Source organism: Mrakia frigida, assembly GCF_051309035.1.
Source record: "Mrakia frigida strain ATCC 22029 unplaced genomic scaffold BDY24scaffold_12, whole genome shotgun sequence".
Classification (NCBI taxonomy): domain Eukaryota; kingdom Fungi; phylum Basidiomycota; class Tremellomycetes; order Cystofilobasidiales; family Mrakiaceae; genus Mrakia; species Mrakia frigida.
In genome coordinates, this window is record NW_027481269.1 from 33,933 (window position 1) to 47,708 (window position 13,776).

The following is a 13,776-nucleotide window of genomic DNA, read 5'->3' on the forward strand; positions in this document are numbered from 1 at the left end:
GGGAGAAGTTATCGCTAGGCTAAGTGAGAAGAACGATCCCTAGATCCTCGAGCTCCTGCGACGACGTCGGCTCAAAGTCCCCAAAGACGGAGAGGACGACAGCGCGGACCGATCCTCGAGAACGAGGGATGAGCATCCAGTAGACGATGATGGGTAGCATCCAATGAGTTCGAGGTACAAGACTGATCCGAAAGACGAAGGCGAAGACTGTTCAAAAGGGAGGGGAGCGAAAGTCGGTTTGGAGCGAGAGCGGGAAGCGGAGCAGAGAAAGTCAAACGAGGTGGGCTTACCGACGAGACGCCCCAACATCGCGGACGTCGGATAGTCCAAGAGGTCTGCTCGAAGGAAAGGGAGGAGAGTCAGTTCGAAGTCACTGAGGACGAGTCGACGAGAGGGAGGAAGGAACGATAAAGGAACGAAGCTCGAATTCGGAGCTCACCAAGCTTCGACCCTCACTCCCACCACATCGTCATCGCGGCTCAGAGATCAAAAGTTCCAGCCGACCGTTCCCAAACTCCGTCCAGAGTCGAGACCCCCCTTCTAGAGCTGTCGAGGCTTCGTTCGAAGAAGGAGCGGGAGCGAGGGTTGTCAAACGAGCGACCCAACGAACAGGGACGATGTCGAGGAGGTAAATCTTGCAAAAATATGACGCTGAGACGAGGCTTGATCCACTAGGAAATGAAAGGAAACAGAATCGTCAGCTCGTCTCCTCCCCTCGTCGTCTCGCTTCTCTCGTCTGGATAATCCTCATCACTGCCGCCCGTCTCAAAACCCTGTCACTATCGCAGATTCGTCGGGAAATAAAGACGAGACTCACACTTCGACGGTATCTCACACCCGGGGTTGGACCCAAACTCCGAACGACCCATCTCCCCGAACTCGAGCCGCCTGAGCCTCTCCTTCCCTCATATCGTTCTACAAGTCCGAGAGAGTCCTCCAAGGTGGCGATATGGTACGGTTGGTGATCCTGTAGGTCCTCCTGTTCCGACGACGGCGAAGAATGGCTGGAAGAAGGGACGTTGTTGAGATGAAGAGCTTCCGAGTCGACGAGAGGAAGTCCAGGGACGGTTCGAAGAGAGGTTATCGAGGAGGGAAGGGCAGTTGGATGATCCTTAAGAGCTACCGCTGAGATAAGGGGTGTGGCTGTAGGAAAGAAGGGTTCGAACGAAGAGGAGGGTCAGCTTCGAAGTCTTCGAGTCGAGACGGGACGATCTCGACGGAGTGTAGAGTTCTGGGAGGAGCGCAAACTCACGTTGGCTGTATCCAACTCTTCCATCGCATCGTCCTCGTCATCTCGGCGAATCAAGTATCACCAGAGTCGAGGAGTCCAGGTCTGTTGAAAGACAAGGGAGGGAGGGAAGGGAGAAGGTCAGGTCGAGCTCGGATCGTCCACGTCGACAACTCGAGAGTAAGCGGGAAAGAGAGAGAGAGAGCAGAGACTCACCACCAACATCCAGGGTTGTGCTATCCTTGTGTTTCCTACAGCAGCCCCAAACAGAGCCTCTCTCTCGGATCTCCCATCTCCTCCCGTCGTTCCCTTGTTCCCTCGAGTTCGAGATCAACCGTTAACCGTTGCGGAAGACCAGCAACGATGAGGATTGATTTCAAGGATCCAATCGACCGACGAAGAGCGAGGGAGGTCGACAGGTCGTCGAGGGAAGAGGTGAAGGGTTCGTCGTGTCGAGGCCGGGGAGGATTGGGGGCTGTGGGAGAGAGGGGACGAGAGGCGTTAGCTTCGACGTCTTGTCCCGGTTCAACTCGACCACGCAGAGACGGGTGTAGAGAGGAGAAGGAAAGGAGGAAAAGAAGGAAGAGACTGACCAGGGGCTACTAGGCTCGGCCTCAAACCCAAGTCGAAAAGACCCGAAGCCCTGAGGTTCTCCTCTCCCTTCTTTCCTCTGATCTGCACCCACCCTCCACCCTTCCTTCAAAAGAGACGAGACGCTCCTCTTGATCTTGGTTTCTTGGAGAGAGGACGACGAAGTGGGGAGGCGAAGGCAATTCGGACAACGGCGAGGAGAGAGGTGTGGTTGAGCGTTGTTGTGGTCGACGTTGAACGAAGAGAAGCCTAAGGGCAGACATGATGAAGTAGGTTCGACAATGATGATGAAGTGGTAGCTTCGTGGGTGATGAGCTTGAGGGAAGGTGAGAGGGCGGGAGGACGAGCGACGGCGTTGAGGTTTGACAGGTGAAGGGAGGGACGAAGACGAGGAGGACCAGTGAACACACTGTAAGAAGAGGAGAAAAAGAGATCGAAGGAAAGAAGGTCAGCGCATGTTCCAATTCGAAAAGGAGGAAGGCGAATCGATTGAAGAAGAAGGAGGAGAAAGGAAGAAGAGACGGAACGAACCTGTCAACGACTCGAGCTCAACTTTCAAAAACAGCAGCCCTCCGTGCTGAGCACATCCTGTTGCGCTAGCATACCCGGCTCTCTCGATCCCTCCTCAGCAGTTCCCCTCCTCCCACCTTCGAATGCGTCCTTGCCGAGTCCGTGAGACAACGACGACGAGCATCGATCCCAATCGAGACGTCGAAGAACGAGAGATGAGGTAGTGAGGACCTCGGAGGAAGTGACGGGAGGGTAACGGAAGGATTGAAGAGCGTTGAGGTTCGGGAGGATGAGACCGTTCGGTAAGTCGAACAGTTGGCGAGGGGATGAAGGAGGACGATGCGAGGGAGAGAATCGTCGCCGTCTTGGACGAGTGTTGCAGGTGGTGATCGGTAGATCTGGAGTAAGAAAGAAGGGGAAGTTGGTGGTCAGCTGAAATCCTCTCCCTCTCGTTGTTCGAACACACAGCGAAGCTAGGCGAGAGAGAATGGTGAAGGAGAAGACGCACGGGCTGAAGATCTCGTCGTCGAAGACCCCAAAAGTTCCCACCTCCGAACCAGCTCTCCTCAGATCACCTCCTCCCACCCTCAACTACTCCAACATCTCCCGACATCGTTCCTAAACCTCGAGGTGAGAGCCTTCGTCGTTCTTTGAAACGTCGTCGAGCGTCGAGCGAGGAAGGTGAATCGTAAGGTTTCGATGGTTTGGCGAGGAGAGGATGGGAAGGGCTGATGGTCATGGTGGTGGGCGGTGAGTTGACGAGAATAATGAAGCGGGAGGATCGGCGAGGGAGAGCTCTTGAAAAGAGGACAGAAGCGGGAGGAGGAGGGAGAAGGAGGCGAAGGTCAGCGCGAGTCTCCTTCCCTTCTGTTCCTCCCTTCCTTCTTGCTCGTCTTCGGAGAGAAGAAGAGACTGAATGATCACTGTGAGATGAGGAAGGTACTCACATAGTGCGTCAAATGTATGGGAGCACCTCAAACCACCGAGGAGGCATGCTCTTCCAAAGGAGGAGGACGTCGAGGCGGACGGAGGGAACGGCGGGCTGGAGCTTTTGATGTCAAGGGAAGAAGCTATGGTTAATAGATTGTTCGAGGAAGAAGAACATAGAAGCAACGAGGGAAAGGGGTAGAATTTAGTAACCTCAAGACGGGAGAAAGACGAGCGAGGGATCGAAGGAAGGATCGGAGGAAGGAAGGAGGGAAGGAGCTCACCTTCTCGACCCCCTTCCTCTACGGGGTCGACCTGAGCGAAAAAGAGAGGGAAGACACCGTGAAGCTCACCTCGAAAAAGCCGAGGGAAAGCCGGTCCCACATTGGATCCCGAGAGATGTAGGCATACGAGTCCGAGCAAGTCGAAAGCGAAGTTCCCTACTAGATCATCCACGAGCTGACCATGCTGGAGAGAGGTGATTCTGAAGGAGGGAAGGGGGATAGAGGGGAGGAAGAGAAGGAGGGAGGGGAGTACATTGACTTCCTAAAGGTTTGACACGGTCGCTGTTTGGTTTTTGAACGAAGGGAAATCCTCTTGTTCGAGACGGCATCGTTTCGTTGGGAGTGGAGGTGGGACCTTGGATGGCATGTCGGGGTTGAGAGAGGGAAGGAGCGAGAGAGAGAAGGAGGGGGTCGAGGTTGAAGGAAAGGTCGAGGCAAAGTCGAACGTCGAAAACCGAGATCAGTTTCCCTTTGATCGTCGATGAAAGGGAAAGCGTTGTTCGGCTGCTTGCTGAAGCTGAAGAAGACGAGATAAATATTCAGATATGTTAGCTTTGGAAGGTAGACGTCATGTCCTCGTACTTCGAGAAGGCCAAGGAGGAAGGAGAGAGAGCGACAAAGGGAACGAGGGGAGATCAGCACGCGTCTCGACGAGTCTCGAAGGAGGTGAACAAGAGAGGTGACTAACCGAGTGAAGGAAGGAAACGAGTGAGGGGGACTCGCAAGCTGATCCTAGTATCCAAGTAGGAGAGATGAGGAGCGATCGAGACGAACGGTCAAAAGTCGAAGACGGGAGGGAAGAGGGCTGGTTTCGAAAGAGTTTGTGACCATCGTCCTCGAGTGCTCTCGTCGAAGCTGATAGTCGAACGAAGCGGGAACGAGAAGCAATACGAGTCAGTTTACGGGCGACTCGACCTTGAATCACAGTCTCGTTCGCAGAAAAGAAGAGAAAGGAAGACTGACCCGAAAACGACGACGTCGAAGTCCTCCTCCTCTCTCGACATCCCTCTTCTACTTCTACCAAAGCTCCGCCATCTTCTACCCCTCAAGCGCATCCTCTTCGCACCACTAAAGCCTATGTTCTCCCTCCGTTCCAACTCCGAACCGTGACTCGGTCGCGTCTTGACCGACGGGGAGGTTGGACGACGGAGGAAGAGATTCGAAAGAGTTGGATTGGGAGGGAGTGGGCGATGAGGTATGGGGAAAGAGGTGGAGGAAGGAAGAGTTGTGCGGGTTTGTGCTTGAGTGCGTCGTGGAGAAGGAGGTGGTGGAGGAGGGTCGAGAGGTTCGGGTCGGAGGTTAGGAGGGAGGCCGAAGAGTCGACGGCTTTGATGGAGAGCTGCCGGAGAGAAGCGATGTTGGATAAGAGGAATGGGGTAGCTAGGGCGTGCAAGGAGTGGGTTTGGATGCTGAGAGGGAGGTGGCACTCGTCGACGGTCGAGGAGGAGGTGAAGGGAGCCGCGTCGAGAGGTGATTAGGCGAGGAGGATCCCGACCGTTGAGCGTCCTTGACCCGACGAGGGAAGGGTTTGCTTGGGTGTATCCTGACCGTTGTTCGGCGGTGAGATCGCTGCTTGAACGACCGACGACGCTGTCCAACCGCGTCCATCTGAACTCGTCGACGAGTCCCTCCTCCCATACCTCGGACAAGTCGTTCCTTGACGGAACTTGAGCTTCAGGGCGTAGGCGGTTCGAATGAGGTCGAAAGGATTTACGGAGCCGAAAGGAGAGGAGGATAGGCGATCATAGCCGCGAGGAACATCTGAAGTTGGAGTTGGAGGAGAGGGACGGAGGGAGGGAGGAAGAAGTGAACGAAGACGACGTCCTGAGGGCACCAGCCGTGACCGAGTTCGACGAAGGCTTCCACGTCCTCCGCTGTTGAAATCGAAGAAGCAAAAGTCAAGAGTCAGTAAGCGAGAAGGGGGTCGAGGAGGCAGTAGAACGCGCGAGAGGAGGAGGAAAGGGAGGAAGGAGAAACTCGAGCTCACCAGTGTTGAGCTCTCCTTGAAGCTGCCCGTGCTTCCAGGTGTAGCTGATCTCGAAGATTTGATCTGGTCCAGTCCTAGCCTTGTAGCGAAGGAGTTCGAGGATGGATTGGATCGTCCAGGTAACTGTTTTCGAGAGAAGGAGAAGGGATAGAACGGTCAGCATGCAGAGCGAAGGAAGGAGGTTTGATGCGAGCTCGCGAACCCCTTCCTTCCTTCTTCTCCTTGCTGCTGTAGCCTCCCGTATCCTCACAAAGGCTCGACAAGGAGCGGAGACTAAGTCTCCAAGTCGTCAATATCTGAAGAACGTTGTTTCTTCTTCGGAAGGAGAGGGTTGAAGGAGAAGCATCGACCTTTCCTTCGACCTCCCTCCATCCGTTCCTTCGTCTCTTCCTCCTCCTTCTCCTCCTCCTCGAAGGAGCCTCAAGATTCAAAAGAGCGTCGCTACTCACAATCAAAGATTCTCTCAAAGTTAACCCTCCGTCCCTCTGGTCCTATTCCTAGGAACTCTACGATGCTGATGTTCCTGTCCTCCGTGCAACAAGGTCGAAGGAGCGGTTCTGGTTGATAGGTCGAGTTCCTCAGCTGAATCATAGGACTTCGTTCCTCGGGTTGGCCAGGAGGAAGGAAAGACATCGGAGGGAAGAAGAAGGGAGATAAGAGAGGGGAAAAGTGGGTTTGAAGTGCTGAAGAGGTTGGGAGAGAGAGAGAGAAGGAAGGAAAACGGAAAAGAGGTCGAGCTCAACAGTTTGCCTCCTTCCTTTTCTTTTCCTTCCCAACCATCAGCATCCCCTCCAGACAAATTTTCTCTTCATTCCCACCATGCCCTTCTCCAAACTCTCTATCCTGCTCGGACGAATCCTCCGTCCCTCAAAACGATCCAAGCCTCAACAGCGACCCTCGAGGAATCCCTCCTCCTCCTCCTCCTCCTCCTCCTCCTCTTCCTCTCCTCCCTTTCTTCCGAGGAACCCTCCCTATCCTTCTTCCCTCGCGCCTGAAGATTACTCAATCCACCACTCGACCCATCCCGTATCGATTCCCCGTCGAAATCTTCGAACGAATCCTCCTCGTCGTCTTCTTCCCTCCAACGGATCCTTCCATCTTCCCTTCTCCTCTCGACCTCATCCGATCCATCTCCTCCTCGTCTCGAAAGGATTCCACCATCTTGCTCTCCCTTACTTCTATAGAAGCATCAACATTCTTCGATCCAAGGATTGGTTCAACCTCTTCAACGAGGATTACTGGATCTTGGGAGGACAGGAGGTTGGGTTGGGAAGAGCCTCGCTCGACGAGAGGAGGAGCTGGATCGAGGAACTGTTTGTCGAAGATAGAGTCCAAGGAGACGTTGTTTGGCTCCCGGAGGACGCAGAACACTCGAGGATACGGTATCAGGGCAGGCTAGCCCTCAGGGAGCACCCCGTCATCCTCCTCAACGTCTTCCTTCCCGATGTGCGCTCCGTCGTCGTCGTCCCTCCCCTCTTCCCTCGACTCTACGACAATACCCTCCCTCCCTCCCGTGAGAACAAACGCTTACTACGATCTCTAATTCCACCTCCCACTAGACCCTATCACCCTAATCGACTATTTTTCCTACCGAGGCGGAAGGCCAGCCAAAACCGAGTGATCCTCCAATTCCAGCTCCTTCAGTCCCTCAGCTCTCTCCATCTCCCCTTCTTCATGGAATTCGACACTTTCAACATCTCTCATATCACCTCTTCCCTACCCCTTCCCTCTCGTATCATGTGTTTCGTTTACGCTGGAGGTGAGGTTGGTCTCACGGTGGCTGAGGCGGATGTGGACCAGTCTGATTGGGATCCGGCGCTTCCTCCTCGCCTGAGCTTTGTGGTTCGAGCTGGACTTCACGGATCCGTTTTCTTCCGGCTCGCACAGCAGCATGTTGGTCCGGAGAAGGTTGGCCTGGTCGAGGACCGATGGAGGCTCGTTTCAGAGGACGGGACGGCGCGACCTCTTTTCGACGATGAATTGGACGAGGATCGAGATCTCTGGTTCGTTTCTCTTCTCTCTTCTTCACTCGAACTAGACATTGAATAACGCTGACTTCTTCCCTTTTCGCTCTGTGCCTCCTTCAGATCCAACTCTCCTTCGCCTCGCCGAACCGATCTCTCTCGGACGTCGTGTTTTACTCGTCAGTCACTTCTCTCCCTCCCTCCTTGACTTCTTCCGTCGACGTTTCGACTCGTCTGACCTTCGCCTTTATCTTCTTTCTTCACAGATTGTTCACCTCGCATCCCGTCGGACGTTGGGTCGCGACTCGGGAGTTGAGTTCGAGGTCGAGGAGTCGAGTCGAGACGCGGTCGGGTTTCTTTCTTTCCTGGTAGGCTATAGTGATGCTGCGATTTTGACTGAGTTCTGGATCTTCGGATATCTTTCGGGCAAGTCCTTCTGTGGGTTGAGAAGGGCAAGGAATGGACGAGAGGAAGAAGGAAAGAGACGAGGACGCGTTCGTTCACTTTCGCTCAACGAGATCATCTTCAGTCCGCTTTCCTCCCCTTCAGACCCCAACAAACAAGAAACTCCCGAGAAATCAGAGACTGGAAAGCTTCATAAGGTACAACGGCATGATCGTGAAAGAGAAAGCGAACGAAAGCACAAAACGAAAATGAAGCGACGTCAAACTCCCCTCCTCCATCTGCTCCTACTCCCATCGAGGCAAACCCTGAGTTCACCAGCTCGCAAGTACGATCTTGTTCACCACCATCAACGACGGCTCCCATTCACTCCTACCTCCTCTTCTCTGCCCCGTCCTGACCGCTCCTTCACTGTCGAACCAGACCTTCAACACTCCCTCCTCCTTGGGCAACCTCAAGCTTCTACCGAACCTTCCGAATCGCTCGAATTCCTCCGAGGTGAGATGAGGAGCGCTCGAAACGGAGAAGTGGGTGACGGAGGAGTGCTCTTCGACGGCGACCATCGGCTGATCGTTCCAAGCGTGAGAGATGGAGGCGGAGGAGGTGTTGAGGTTGAAGAGTTGAGTGGAAGCGAGGTCGCTGGGTGGGACTGTAGCTCCTAGGCCGACGAACGCAGGACAAAGAGCGAGGTCGTCTCCTTCCTCACCGGTATGCGCTGGTGCGGAGGACGGAGGAGAGGGTGAGGTCGAAGAGGATCGTGACGGCTCTCATCTGTTGAAGGAAGGAAAGCCAGAAAGCGTCAGCATCGCAGTAGAAGGCACTGAGAGCGTCAAAGAAGGACCCCAACCTTCTGCTCATCTTCAACAAAGATCTTCCCGAGAGCAAGAACCCGTTCCCTGTGAAGCGAATCGCATGTCCCCACGTCCAACGAATCTTCGTCCTCTGAATCATCGTCGGCGGCGAGTCCTGAGTGATGGTAGAAGCAACAATCGCGGTCTATCGCTTCATCAACCTAACACACTCCAGCACGATTTCCTTCCTGGTTGAGGGCAATTGAGCACGCGTCGCACTCGCACGTCCCAACCTCGAAACGATTCCCGACTACCGTTTGATAGAAGGGCCGCTCTTTCTCGTCACCCCCAGAAGAAAGCGCTCTTCTCTTCTCTTCTTTCTCTTCCTCTCGATATCCTTGCTCGTCAGAGTAGCGCAGAGCGAGGTCAAGCGATTCGAGTTCCTTCGATTCATGCAAGCTCCCGCGTGAGGGCACAGACCGATCTTGTCGAGGACCTTGAGCTTCTCGGTTTCGACGAGGGATTCGAAGAGGTGATCGTAGATCTCGTGCGTGATCTCGTTGGGAAGGTTGAAGAGGTGAAGTCGAAGAGGGAGGGAGGAAGGAGGGAGGAAGGAGGGAGGAGATCTTGTTGTTGAGTCGAAGTCGAAGGAGGGCGAGGAAGTGGAGGAAGGGTCGATACGACTTCCAGACTCGACAGCCTGGAGCGAAGAGAGGAGAAAAGAAGGGAGACGAGTGAGTCGAACGTTCACTCTGGAGTAGGTTCATACAAACGATCTCGTAGTTCACCGTAGTAGAGCGAGAGAGGGTCGACTTGGAAAGAGAAAGAGAAGGAGAAGGTCAGCTCGAGCTCCTTCCTCCTTCTTCACCTCCTTCTTTGGAAGATCTAGGCTCACCTGAGATTCCATAGGCTACGCTCATGGAAGAGACTGCTCCTTCAAGTTCTCGATACATGGCTACCTGAATATCTGCGAAAAGAAAATCAAGGAGAAGGAGAAGAAGCTGGTTGAGAAGGAACCCTCGAAAGAGAGCTCAACTCCTTCCTCCCTTCAAACGGTCAGCACCTCATCAAAAACTTTCAGCTCTCTTTCTCCAAAACTACTCTCGAAGCCGCTCTATACCCCTCTATTCACCCTCCAGCTCTTTTTGCTCTCGAGAAGGACCTCGATTGGCCAGATCCCGCATATTCGAACGGTCGAGTCGAGCTCACCACACTCTCCCCTCCTCCCTCCCTTTTCGACAACCTCCTCCGCCCTTCCTCGCCCTCATCGGCTCTTCCAAGCACCCTAGTCATCTTTAATAATGCCTCAGACTATTAAGGAAGAAAGGTACGTCTTGCTGAGAGTCAAGAGGGAAGGAACGAGCTTGGAGCGACCGTGAAGGGAGTGAAGAGCTCACCTTTCGTTTCCTCTCCTTCCTCCTCTGTTCCCTTTTCCGGTTTTGCTCATGCAGCATGTCGGACGACGAGCCTATTCTGATTCATGTGGACTCGCAGAAGATGTCTACAAGGGAGAAGAAGAGAAGGAGAGGTAAGTCCGTTTGACTCCTCCTGCGCCGCTTCAAAGGAACAACTCCTCCAACTAACTCGACTCCCTTTCTTTTCCTGTAGATCAACAAGTCCAAGCACCCCCTACAGCCGTCAAGTTCGAACGCTCTCCCTCCATCACGCCCGGTCCTCCTCCTACCATGTCGAAAAAACAAGAGCGAGACGAGTTCAATCGGTCGCCTCCCCCGTCCTCCTCGCCGCCTCCTGCACCTCCTCGTCCCTCCAAGGCTCCCGTCTCCATCTTCAACAAGTTCGAGACCAAGGCAGCTCTTCAACGAAAAGAAGCAGCAGCAGCAGCGGCAGCATCCTCGAACGCTTCTTCGTCGAAACGATCTCACAACGCAACAGCCTCCTCCTCCAAATCGACGTCGAATCTCCCTCCCTCGTCCACTCGTTGCGTCTCGGATCCCTCCTCTTCCTCTTCTTCCAAACCTCCCAAGTCCAAGACCACCGCCACCTCCTCCTCAGCACCTAAACCTCGAAGATCGGACCCGCCAGCTTCCTCTCGCTCCAAATCTTCCACCAAGACCTCCCTCGTCGCAGGAGGTTCGACCTTCACCAAGTCCCTCGCCGAACGACCCTCCGTCGCCAGCGGAAGATCGGTCCGAGTGGAAGGATCCAACACAGCTAGGTTCCTGGAGCTCGAGGCTTGGGAGGCCTTCTCGCAGTTCGGACAGATGTGAGTCAACGAAGCTCACTCTTTCTTCGCCTCGCGTCGACGCAAATACGAAGCTCATCCCTGATTCCGACCCTTCTTGCGCTTCTTTCTTCAGCGAAACCCTCGACGCTCTCATCACCTCCAGGTCCAACGGAACCAAAGATGTCTTCTTGACCTACGTCGAGAGATCTTCTGCGGACGCCGCCGTCGCTGCGATCAACGCTCCCGACTTCCCTGCTCAGGCGAAGAGGATCTCCCTCTGGAAGAATCTCTCCATCGGGAAACCTCCCCTCAAGGCTACGAAGGTCGTTTCGATGCTGTTCGATGCACACGTAGAACGATGGCTGAAGGGAGGAGGAGGTGTGATCTCGTATGCCGGTGAGTTCAGGACGAACTCGGTTCGGGTCGAAGGGAACGGAGAGGCTGGATGCGGAAGAGATGCGACGAGCTGACCTTCTCCTTCCTGTTCTCTCTCAATCAGGGACTGGAATCAAGAAATTCATCGCTGCTGATTCTTCGGATGACTCGTCGTCGGACTCAGACTCGGACTCGGATTCTTCGTCGGAATCGGAACCTGGTTCGTTCTCTTCCCTTCGTCTAGGCGATCGACGCGTGCTGACCGTCTTCCCGCTCTCTTCTTTCAGCTCCTCCTCCCAAGAAGCTCAAGTCTTCCAGCAGAGTCGAGCCGTCGTCAACTGCTGTCGTATCTGCACCATCGACGTCAAGCTCGAAGAAGGCTTCGACCAACAACAACGGTTCGTTCCCTCTTCCTCCTCTCGCTCTCGTACTCGACGCAAGCTCACTCCTCCCTTCGTCTTCCAGACATGGACTTCATACCTGCCACCGTTCTACGAGTCCCTCGATCTGCTGCAGCTCCTCCTCCTGCTACTCAGACCTCGAACGTCGTCGATCGAAAAGGAAAGGGTCGAGAAGGTACGTCTCGTCGATCTTCCTTCCCATTGCTTCTTCTTCTCCTGACCCGATACTCTTCTCCTCCCAGTTATCGAACTTCTCTCATCTTCTGATATGGAAGACTCACCTCCGCCTCCCGATATCGAGGAAGGTGGGCAATTCGATCAGCTCGACGCGTCCAATTGCCTTCGAAGCTAAATCCTCTTTCTCCTTCTTATCTGCAGTCGCCGGGATGGACAGGATGTCGATCGAGCCTACTAGGAAGTCTAAGAGTGCGCGACTTTCTTCTCTTCTTCATCGACTCGGTCGTTCCGTCGCTGACCTTTCGTTCTCGCCGTCGTTTTGCAGCTCCTGCTCCTCTCCCTCCCTCGAAGAAGGTCATCAACAACGACTCTTCCTCCGACGACGACTCGAGTGACTCGGATGAGTCAGACGCTGAACATCTGAGTGAGTTTTCGATCTTTCTTCGCTTCCGTTCTCGATCTTGAAGCTGAAGGACGTCGCTCGTTCGTTTCGTAGGCATCGCAGACCTCTTCGGCGATCTACCTGCTGCTCGTGAGTCAACCTCAAAGCACCGAGGATATTCAGGAGCACATTAATTGACTCCCTTTTCGACTACAGCTCCTCCTCGAGCTCCATTTTCCTTCATGCGACCCCTCCAATCAACCTCGATGGCAGCTCCGGCGGCAAGACCGAAACGACCACTCCCACGACCTGCAGCTGCTCCTCCCTCCGTTCTTCAGCAGCTTCCTGGCTTCCCTGAAGCAGACCTCTCGAGTGAGTCTTTCCGAGTAATCGTCCTCGTCGTCTCTCTCTCCTTCGCTGACCGACATTCCCCTTCGTCCTGCGATACAGTGGCTGGGCTGGCTCCTTGGAAGATAGCCGATTTCCAACACTACGCTGACTGGTACAACCGATGCTGTACGTTACTCCCCGTCCTTCCGGTGTCCTCGAGCCAGTGCTGACCTCCTCTCGCGCTCCGTTTCCAGTGGACCGCCGAGGTGCCTTTGTTGCGACCTCGAATATCCGTCAACTGCACTGGATGGAGCTTCAAGCGATCTTCCTCGTCAGTGTCACCGACGCTCTCCGAATTGTTGAAACAGCCAAAGAGTGGAAGGAAGAGCACGTTCAAATCTTCAGGAAGCACCGTGAGTGTGCTGTCTTGATTTCTCGCCTTTCCGAGTGGAGGCTAACAAGGCGTCTTTTTCTTCTCAGAGAACGCCAACGAGCCTTCACAGTGTGGGAACTGCCGACGCATGTTCCGAAACCGCTGGACGCTGGCGCATCACGATGCTGCAGTGCACGCTAAAGGGAGGTCTCGGCAACATTGCGCGTACTGTTCGTTTGTGTGAGTCCAATCGTCCCATCTCGCCCTCTTTCTCCCTGCCCGGTCTCGCCTCTCTGACTCTCTTCGTCGTACCGTCCCCTGACTCGCTTCCTTTCATTACCTTCCGTCTTGTCTTCCCCACAGGTTCGCTCGACGACAAAGCCTCATCCTTCACGAGTTCGAGAAGCACGGAGTCGAACGAGTTCCTATCCAGTGCAACCTCTGTCCTAGGATCCTCGAAAGTGAAGAGGCTCTCGTTGCGCACCAGGGTCATCATCAGTTTAGGAGTCGTCACGTATGTGAAGACTGCGGCGAGCTGTGAGTACTGAAATCTTTCTTGCTCACCTGCGCCTGTTGCCATCGCTGACTCGTTTTGTCTTCCCTCCCTGCAGGTACGGAGACAAGAAGGGCCTCGCTGGGCATCGACACAAAGTACACCGAGCTTGAGAGGCTGAACGGGAAATTTGATGACTTAACGACTTCAGACCTTTTTGAATGTGCGACGAGCCAAAGCGGGAAGGAGAAAGAGAGGCGGTTCGTTTTGGTGCTGCCCTGGAAGTTCAGCTTGCTTCGTTCGGGATCAGGGTCGGTCAAAGAGGCACAACAATGCTCGTATTATGGAGCTGGATCGTGAGTAAGACTGACCGAAA

At 54.4% G+C, this 13,776-nt stretch overlaps 6 protein-coding genes across 6 annotated transcripts; 3 read left to right on the forward strand and 3 right to left on the reverse strand.

Annotated features, from left to right (window-relative positions):
- Positions 1-19: 19 nt before the first annotated feature.
- BDY24DRAFT_414388 (uncharacterized protein) lies at positions 20-3,068 on the reverse strand (the record flags this gene model as incomplete). The annotated part of the gene is made up of 9 exons (XM_076643304.1): positions 20-207; positions 291-335; positions 611-671; positions 818-1,143; positions 1,314-1,333; positions 1,571-1,703; positions 2,081-2,228; positions 2,405-2,727; positions 2,987-3,068. The coding sequence occupies 9 exons, from the start codon at positions 3,066-3,068 to the stop codon at positions 20-22; spliced, it is 1,326 nt and encodes a 441-aa protein (XP_076497327.1).
- Positions 3,069-5,134: 2,066 nt separating this feature from the next.
- On the reverse strand, positions 5,135-6,252 carry BDY24DRAFT_30426 (uncharacterized protein). The gene is made up of 3 exons (XM_076637030.1): positions 5,977-6,252; positions 5,528-5,650; positions 5,135-5,414 (listed from the first exon to the last, which is right to left on the reverse strand). The coding sequence occupies exons 1-3, from the start codon at positions 6,158-6,160 to the stop codon at positions 5,251-5,253; spliced, it is 471 nt and encodes a 156-aa protein (XP_076497328.1). The 5' UTR covers positions 6,161-6,252; the 3' UTR covers positions 5,135-5,250.
- A 94-nt stretch (positions 6,253-6,346) lies between these two features.
- On the forward strand, positions 6,347-7,576 carry BDY24DRAFT_386070 (uncharacterized protein; the record flags this gene model as incomplete). Its single annotated transcript, XM_076640050.1, has 1 exon — positions 6,347-7,576. The coding sequence occupies one exon, from the start codon at positions 6,347-6,349 to the stop codon at positions 7,574-7,576; it is 1,230 nt and encodes a 409-aa protein (XP_076497329.1).
- Positions 7,577-7,994: 418 nt separating this feature from the next.
- BDY24DRAFT_30484 (uncharacterized protein) lies at positions 7,995-8,730 on the forward strand. The gene has a single exon (XM_076637032.1). It carries the CDS (start codon positions 8,145-8,147, stop codon positions 8,553-8,555), a length of 411 nt encoding a protein of 136 aa, XP_076497330.1. The 5' UTR covers positions 7,995-8,144; the 3' UTR covers positions 8,556-8,730.
- A 38-nt stretch (positions 8,731-8,768) lies between these two features.
- On the reverse strand, positions 8,769-9,711 carry BDY24DRAFT_30477 (uncharacterized protein). Its single transcript, XM_076637031.1, has 2 exons — positions 9,580-9,711; positions 8,769-9,496 (listed from the first exon to the last, which is right to left on the reverse strand). The coding sequence occupies exons 1-2, from the start codon at positions 9,589-9,591 to the stop codon at positions 8,906-8,908; spliced, it is 603 nt and encodes a 200-aa protein (XP_076497331.1). The 5' UTR covers positions 9,592-9,711; the 3' UTR covers positions 8,769-8,905.
- On the forward strand, positions 9,682-13,674 carry BDY24DRAFT_386075 (uncharacterized protein). Its single transcript, XM_076640051.1, has 17 exons — positions 9,682-10,011; positions 10,136-10,212; positions 10,293-10,908; positions 11,003-11,265; positions 11,369-11,464; positions 11,532-11,642; positions 11,710-11,820; positions 11,888-11,950; positions 12,024-12,071; positions 12,148-12,246; positions 12,319-12,354; positions 12,421-12,576; positions 12,655-12,720; positions 12,789-12,947; positions 13,015-13,147; positions 13,271-13,444; positions 13,519-13,674. The coding sequence occupies exons 1-17, from the start codon at positions 9,986-9,988 to the stop codon at positions 13,571-13,573; spliced, it is 2,289 nt and encodes a 762-aa protein (XP_076497332.1). The 5' UTR covers positions 9,682-9,985; the 3' UTR covers positions 13,574-13,674.
- The last annotated feature ends 102 nt before the right edge of the window (positions 13,675-13,776 follow it).